At 47.1% G+C, this 8,252-nt stretch overlaps 1 protein-coding gene across 11 annotated transcripts in view; it reads left to right on the plus strand.

The window, feature by feature from the left end:
- The first annotated feature begins 2,738 nt into the window (after nucleotides 1-2,738).
- POU2F1 (POU class 2 homeobox 1) overlaps nucleotides 2,739-8,252 on the plus strand; it is a 116,937-nt gene continuing 111,423 nt past the window's right edge. For 8 of the 11 annotated variants that reach the window (XM_021550166.4, XM_085590020.1, XM_085590063.1 and 5 more), the window contains exon 1: nucleotides 7,319-7,473. In XM_021550166.4, the coding sequence (XP_021405841.1) occupies nucleotides 7,410-7,473 (64 nt within the window). In that variant the 5' untranslated portion in view covers nucleotides 7,319-7,409. Of the gene's footprint in view, nucleotides 3,007-7,318; nucleotides 7,474-8,252 lie in introns of those variants that run through there. The other 3 variants (XM_085590029.1, XM_085590065.1, XM_085590053.1) reach the window with 2 other exon arrangements.

The raw sequence follows: 8,252 nt of genomic DNA on the forward strand, positions 1-8,252 counted from the left end.
TCAAGTTATTACATGCTCTGTTTCCTCCTAACAACAGCTCACTTTTAACAGTGTAAGCTAAGCAAGGAAACATGGAAATATGGTCTCCTTGATCTCACCTGATCTATCTGCTGCTAGAGATGCAAACAGCAGCCTCAGGTCTGCCAACACAGGAGCAGGCATAAAGATATCCCTTGGGAGCAGGACCAAATGTCTGGAATATATAAAGAAGTCCCATCAAAATTCAAAGTAACTGGGGTTCTGTGTAGATACAGCACTGCCAGCAAGGAGTGGGATGTTTATTTCAAGTTAAGATTTATCATTCTGTGGTAGGAGGACTACCTAGGGTAGTCTTGCAGTGAAAGGAAATAAACTTTGTTAAAAACTCTGTCACCAGCTATGGAATCAGCCCCATATTCCTCTGACAATGGCGTACATATGATGAAAAGAATATGGCTTGTGGCTGAAGATGATAAAACATAAAATAATTCCAGTTTCTAAAGCAAACTAACTCCTTTTGCTGACTTGTGTAGAACATCACTCTAAACCTGGTGAACAACTCCTTTCCCTGAGCTTGCCAGAGAATGTGTACAGACAGACGAAGTTCTATGAGACAAGGCAAAGGAAGAGCATTCTCCCAGCCTGCACATGCTCCCTGCCTTCTCTTCCCTGAGCTTCCACAGAAGACCACAGCAGAAGGTGGTGAAAAATCTGAAAGATTAATGTCTCTGATACCTGAAGGGCTCCACACAGGCACACTGACTAAGTAAGCACCTGTGCCGCAGTGAAGAAGAAAGTTGAAAGCAAGAAGGAGACAGGAGAATGAGAAATGATTTCACACTGATGTAAAGCAGATACCAACACACAAAAAGGGAATATTGTCATAAAATTAGTTGGGATGTGGGACTCAGGTGAGCACCACCAGTGTAAGGATTGAAGGGAAATGCTGACACAGCAAAATCTGTAGGCAGTGTTAGGGTTGGGTCATAAAATGCATGGGACTTGCCAGTTCTTGTAAAGCATTTTACTGAACTAGGCATCTGTGTTGTGTGCCCTCTCATTGCTACACAACTCTCTGGACCTAAATTAAATCACTATGGCACTTCTGCCATGTTAAACGGTCCGAGCAGGTACTCTCAGGCCACATAAATTCAGTGAAGTAGTGTTTTGGGTGTCTCTGTACAGCTTTATTTGTGATCAAAGGGTATGGTGTTGTGGGGGAGAAATACTTCCAGACAGATTTAGACTTTTACTCCAAAAATCTGTTCAGGCTGAGGCATTGTAAAAACTGCCCGGTGTATTGCCATGGGGCAAGACTGACTTGTCACTCTGTAGCAACCCCTGTCTCGCCTATATGGAGCAGCAGTTTTAGTTCAAAGGGATCCAGGTCCATTCTCTTTCCCCATTTACATGAAATGGGACTAGAGTGGAGCGTGGCAGCCTATTAACAGTGCCCCACAGCACTGCAAGAGTTCTGCCTAGAGAGTGAAGGACACCGTGTCCAATTGAAATTACAGAGGAATTTGGGGTAGGCAGAATGTAATTACACAATTGGAATTTAAACTGTGAAATTAAAAGGAAATATTCAAGGATGAAGGGGCAGAGAGAATCCCTAATCTCCAGCCAGGCTAGGCTGTGTGACAGAAAAGTCCCTTTCTGAAGAGGGAATAAGCAAAGAGCTGTCCTGAAAGAAAGGAAGGTAGAGAATAAAGACAATGTTTTCAAAAGCACCCTAACTCCAGCTGTGTGTTTGTTTCATAGGCTATGTCTATTCTACAGAAAACCTTGCGTTTGCTAAAAGGCATCAGATGTGTCCCTCTTGGCCCCCTCTTCACTGAGGTCAAAAACAATTTGGTTCCTCATGTAAGCAGCACCAAAGTATTCCCAAGGTCTACAGCAGAAAGCGTGCTGTACAACTGGTCAAAAAAAGGAGTTCAGCCCTGGTTTTCGTATAGGTACAAACTAGAATTTGCCCTTCTGCCTGAGTTTTTCACACTGCTGGCACTCTTGCTTTAGTATCTGAGCTTTTCCCAAGTCTTAGTTAGTAATCATCCTAACAAAAAACAGGTATTTTTAAGGGTTTTGCTGTAGCAAGGGGAGGAAGAGAAAAAACACTGAAAGCAGATCTGTGATAGTTTTGAGTGGCAACTTGAATCAGGCAATTGCAAATCCCACTCCTTAGAGATCTGAATCAAGTTGTAGGACCTCATAGTTGTCCCTCTCAGAGCAGAGAAACAGGTAAAGATGCAGCCAGCCTTGTGGGTCTCTGGGAGAGGAACAATAACTGCTGAATAGGGTCCTTCAATCAAGGCACAACCGAGATAACTGGGGGCTCTTCTTCTTGGGCTGCTCAGCTAAACATGCAACCAAAGAAAAGTTTCTTAATTTCTCTGCTTTAGTTTACCATTGTTAAAGAAGTACAGCAATAATTTCCTGTATTTTCAAAGCTGGTGATTTGTAAGATGTAACTGGTTAAAATCGGAAGGTTCAGAAGCTGCACTGATGACAACTATTGAAATGCATACAAAAAACTAAGCTAGAGCTAAAGTAAGTACAGGCAAAGCAGCAGAGAGGGAGAAATAGATTGAAAAAGCCACCTGAAAAGATAAGTGTCCTTTTAGTAATTACCTCTCCCTTTCCTGAGGATGTGTGAAGGTTCTGAATTACAGGGTTTTTTAAAAAATATGAAAATGGAAAACATGCTTCTTTTTGTCCATGCTCCATTTCTTATCTCCAAAAAAGCAGTTAGCTGCACTTGGGAGGGGCAGAGTATTATGAGATGGTACAACTTTCCTGCTATAATTTTATTATCTTTAAGATTCAGAGGAGCGGCAACAACTCTCAAAAATAACAGATTCAGGGTCATCCTTTCTTCAGTCCAGAGACAACAGAATAGGTCAGAACTGAAGGCAGAAAGCAATCTGGTCAAAGGCAGCCAGAGGAGTGTGCAAGGGGAAAAAAATCAGCCAATATATGCAGTGGACAGTCTCCATTTCTCTTCTGCTGTTCGTGCTCAGCACTCACAAGGTGCGTAGGAGGGAGATCTGAAGAGGGGGGAAAGTATAATAATGGAATGAGACAGTACTGGTGGGTCCCAAGCCTTGGGGATAAGGGTGGACTCTTTTCCATGCTTGGGAACAGGAGGAGGGCGGGGAGCAGTGCAGGAGAGAAAGGAAAAACAGCTTTGTGGTACTGAACTGCATAGCCTCCGAGCACCTAGGTGCAAGTCTGTGTCCCACTAATGTCGGCTGTGACACTGGAGGGACTATGCATAGTCTTTATGTTGCTTTTCTTCACTTCTCCTCAATCAAGAAGGTACTAATCCCATTTTCCCCTCGTTTTTTCCCTGCCAGCTCCCTAAATTGCAAGCTTTTTAAGACACAGTGTCTTTTGCTATCAATAGTGTGTTCAAAAAATAACACTGTAGCAGGGAGGCTGCCGGTTCCTATGTCAGGTTGCATATGACGATGAGAAATAGGAAACAGACAGAAACACACAGATAAGTTTAATTAAATGTGAGACGATCTGCGCAGTCCCCAAGTGAAAGGAATACAGAGGTTTCTGAGGACGTATGTATGAAAACACAAGGGGCAAAGAATGACTGTTTTGAGGCAGAAGCTTCTAATTATCTGTATGACCAAAGGGAAAGCAGAAGTATACGTGACTCTAGTAACAGGCCCTTCTGTAGGAGAGAAATCTTATGTGAAGAAAACAGGATAGAGAGAAGGGGGACATTGTGTGAGAAAAGCAGCATCTGGGATTCACATCTGAGTGGCACGGTGGAATTGGAGCAGAGCAGATAAGTTTGCTCTTAATTTCGCTATACACTGGAGCTGTTTCATGAAAAGGATAATTTCCTTCCCTATGTGCTTTTTGCTTAAATACTGTGATTTGTGTTTCTTTTGCTCCCTGCCTTCCCACCTCATGTTTCTTTTGTCCTCTGCCTCCCTACCTTAAAAAAAAATTGTCTGTGAAACACTACTGAATTAATTCTAGCAGGAGATAGAAAATTCAGAAGGTCACATAGCGATCATAGAAAATTTGGGGTTATGGGCACAAGTCAAGCAGGCCAATTAGGGTTAGGAATTAAGAGGTATCTGGTTCGACATCAAAACAATGGACGCAGACATGCTGCAGAGCTTTAAAAGATCCTCAAATACCATTTCTTCCCTTTACATGTGGTGTTGATTTTGAACACTGTATTGTTTTTCACCACCAGAAAATCTTTTTAAAGCAAAATCCCTGTGAGAGGCAATTCTGTGTGGCTGACAAGTCCAGCCAGAGAACAGAATCACAGGGTCCTTCTCGCTGCTTGCTGCTTTGGGCTCTGTTTCAGTGCATACTTCACCACCAGTGTGAGCCCAGTCTCACTGACTGCAGCTGAACAACCAACTTCCTTATGTTGTTTTTTGAAATGAATCCAGGGTGCTCAGCTCCTCACAGGACTAAGCCTTGTATCATCTTTTTGTCCAATTATCTCCAATTTCAAGTATTTCCAGCAAGTTGCTCATGAGTAAGACACCAATCAGGCACTACGTGGCATTCACAATTGAAAGAGAGGTAAAATTTATCTGATAAATTATTCATCACTAATGATTTGGCCAGCTTTCCTGGATATATAGCCACAGGGATGTATGACACCTTGGGGAAGGCATCAGATAGAGATGCATTCAAAGAAAACTAGAGGAGAGGATGCAGACATAGATCCAGACTAATCTTTACAGGGAGAGCGAGAGCACCTATGTGGCTTGACTGAATTAAGTTCTCTTTATAGGTGGTCAATTAGAAAACACAGAGTAGATTAATAACTACCAGAAAATGACAAAAAAGCCACAAACAAAGAAACAAACAAAACCCCCACAAAAATAAAAACACCAAACCACTAGCAACTACTTGTTTTCAGACATCTTTCCTGCGGTAGCTGTGGGTTCCAGCTAAGTGTGCAGAAGCTGAGTGAGAGCAAAGGCTAAATCAGGTGTGGTAATGGGAGCAAATTCTCCCCAGCAAGAAGCTGCTGGGATCAGGAAAGAGGTTACTGGGAAGTGGCATGCCGGACTGAGAGGAGTCTTTGGGTGAGATAGGGAGATACGGGAGAGAATATTCAGCGTAGGCAGGATTAGAGCTGTGCAGAGTCTTAATCTAGGCAGCCCTTTCTCTCCACGTTTATCTGTCCTGGTGCAGCCCCTGCGTGCTGCAGTGCTGGTATAACCTGGCCATAAAACTGGATTAACTGGCCCGCGAGGATCATGGCTGAACTGAAGAGGAGCACGACAATATGCCTTTGTTTACATGTTCGCCCCTGTGAGTGCAACACAGATCTTCAGGAGACAAAGTGCTTAATTGCTGGTTTAGGGTGTCAGCAAATGAATGTGCATGAGTAGGACTGGTGTTAGGGGAAGGTTTTTGCTCTTTCGCACTGCAGTCCATTTCTGGTTATTTTATAGGATGGCAAGAAAAAAAAAAATCCCATTACCAGAGGACCTTATTTTTAAATAAAAATGACAAAATTACCTTTCTGATTCACCCCTTGCAGATACACCCTGCTGTCTCCCTCATTCAGCCTTTCCTTTTTGGCTCTCTCCTACCCATGAAAAAAATCTAGTGGCTGTCTCTGATACCACTTCTAATTTCTTCAGCAACAGCATGCAAGAACAGATCCCCAACAGCTCCTCTTACTCCACAATGTTTTGCACCCCAGAAGAAAACCTGGCTTGGACTCTGACTCTTGGGAAACGTTAAGACCGAGTCCTTAATGAATGCCATTCTATACCAGCCTCCCTTTCTTCTTTTTCTGGAAGTACATTACAAAGCTCAGGGATAACGTGTATTTACGCAATATTACAATGTGATTAAGTTTTATTTTTACTCTGCCAAATCCGTCAGGAATTAACAAAGTTTTGCCACTCTGGCTAATTGTTCATCCTGATTTGGAAGCTTTGAATCTCAAGTTAATTTTATTTGCTGGTCCCTCTGGTCTCATATTTACTCCCCTTTAACGAGGGAGACATGAAACCTGACTCCCCTTCCAGGACAATTTGACGCGGGAAGTGTAAGCGGATAAAGTATTTGAGAAAAGCACCCCAGGAGCATTGGGTTGCCCAGAACGAGGGAATGTTAGGGTGGGGTTTTTTGAACAGAGGAGGATCGCTTCTGTGCAATCACTCTTTTCCAGAGGAAAAACAGACCCTCGCTCAGGCACCCTCCTCCATGAGAACCACAGGTTCTGCGATTCCATTTTCCCTGGATGCAAATCCTCTTTATTCACAGGGCTTAGTCCTGCCCAGGGCTCAGGCAGTACCTGGGTGCAGGTGCAGTCCAGACGGGCATTTCCACACCACTCCTCACGGGCACAGCGCCTTCGGAGCGGCCATTCACCAGGAGGCTCCTGACCGGCACCTGTCCCCCACGGATTATTCCAAGCTATAACCCCTCCAAAATCTCCCTACCTCAGTTTACCTCAAAATCTTCCTCCTCTTCCCTATAGACTACCTCAGATTTTACCTCCAAAATATTAATTTTGTCCCCAATAATTACCTAGGTGACCCAGCATGAAAATCCAATGGCTACATTTACTTTATCCCCCAATTGTTCATTCTGGCCCTAAAGATTCAATCAGATTTTTCCTACAAAATACTTATTTTTCCTTACAGATGACCTCAAGTTTTCCCCCTGGATTTTCCCGTCACTAGTAATTACCTCATTTTTACCTCAATATGTCCATTCTCTCCACTAGAGATCATCTCAAGTTTTAGCCCCACAATTTTCCCTTCCTATCCACTAGTGACAGACAGCTTCGGTTTTACCTCAATATGTCACTTCCCTCCCCTACAGATTAACTCAGATTTTACCCACAAAATTTCCTCTTCCTGCCCACTCCTGATTACCTCAATTTCACCTCAAAATGTTCTTTCTCTCCCCTCCAGTTTTATGCCCCAAACCTTTCCTCCCTGCCCACTACAAATAACCTTGTTTTTATCCTAACACATCCATTCTCTGCATCCTCTCTACCTCAGATTTTTCCCCTTAAACATTCAATTTGTCCCCTGTAAATTACCTAGATTTTACAACCACAAAAAAAAAATAAACCCTAATGACCACGGGGAGGACCTTTTTGGCGGGGGGGGCGGTCGGACCGCCTCGTGCCCTGAGGGGGCGCGCGGGGGGCGCCCCAGTGCGCACGCGCCTCCCCCCATCGCCCGCCGGCGGCTGGAGGGGAGCGAGCCGGTCCGGCCACGCTGCGCATGCGCGGCGCCGCTCCGCGCCCTCGCCGGGAAAGCAGCCGAGGAGAAGGGAGGGGAGGGGGGAGCTCAGAGGCCGGGGCGCATGCGCGGAGCGGCGGCGGCGGCGCGGGCAGGGAGGGAGGAGAGAGGGAGGGGAAGGGGAGGGGGGAGGGTTTATCGCGCGGCCGATTTTTGGTTAAAATATTCAAAATGGCGGACGGAGGAGCAGCGAGTCAAGATGAGAGTTCGGCGGCGGCGGTGGCGGCGGCGGCAGGTAATCATTACTGCGTTTTACATATTCATATTCATACTCGCGCGCGCGGGGCGCACCCCCCCCCCCCGCCCGCCCGCCCGGCCCCGCTTAGCATAATTTATTAGTACTCAGGATTATTATAATTAACGGCACAGGAGGGAGCGGGGGGGGGGAAGGAGAAGGAGAAGCAGAGCAGCCTCCCCGCGCTGGGGAGACACACACACACACGCACACACCGTCCCTCCCGCACACGGAGCCCGCACGCCGGGGCACCGGCCGTGGGGGCGATGGGCGGCGGCGGCGCGGCGAGGCGGAGGGGTCGGGGCGGGAGGGAGGGGGGACACACACGCCGGGAGGGAGGGGGGAGGCAGCCCCACACCCAAAAGCGTTCGGGGGTGGCTTGGCCGCCACCCGGCCCGCACGCCCACAATAAACCCGCTTTACATATTCATAAGTGGGGGGGGGTTGGGGAAGGGAGGGATGCTGGAGGAGCGATCCCGGCGGGTCGCCCGAGTGGGGCAGGGTCCCCCCGGCGGCGGGGCGGAGGGGGCTGGGGGTGCTGGCCCCTGGCTGGGGCCTGGGGAGGCAGATAGACTCGGTTTCCTTATCGCTCCCCTCGTTGCCCCCCTTCCCCGCAACACCCTCCCCCCCCCAAGCCGGGGTTTATTTCCCCAGAGTCTGGGCCTTGCAGCGTGGGGCGGGTGGGTGCGGGGAGGGGGGCAGGAGGAGAGCGCGGTTCGGCTTTTTCATTTAAAGCTCCCCCCCTCCCCTCGCAAGGGGCGGGTTCGGTGGGGGGTGAT

The sequence above is a fragment of the Lonchura striata genome, chromosome 1, assembly GCF_050655825.1.
Source record: "Lonchura striata isolate lonStrDom1 chromosome 1, ASM5065582v1, whole genome shotgun sequence".
Lineage (NCBI taxonomy): Eukaryota > Metazoa > Chordata > Aves > Passeriformes > Estrildidae > Lonchura > Lonchura striata.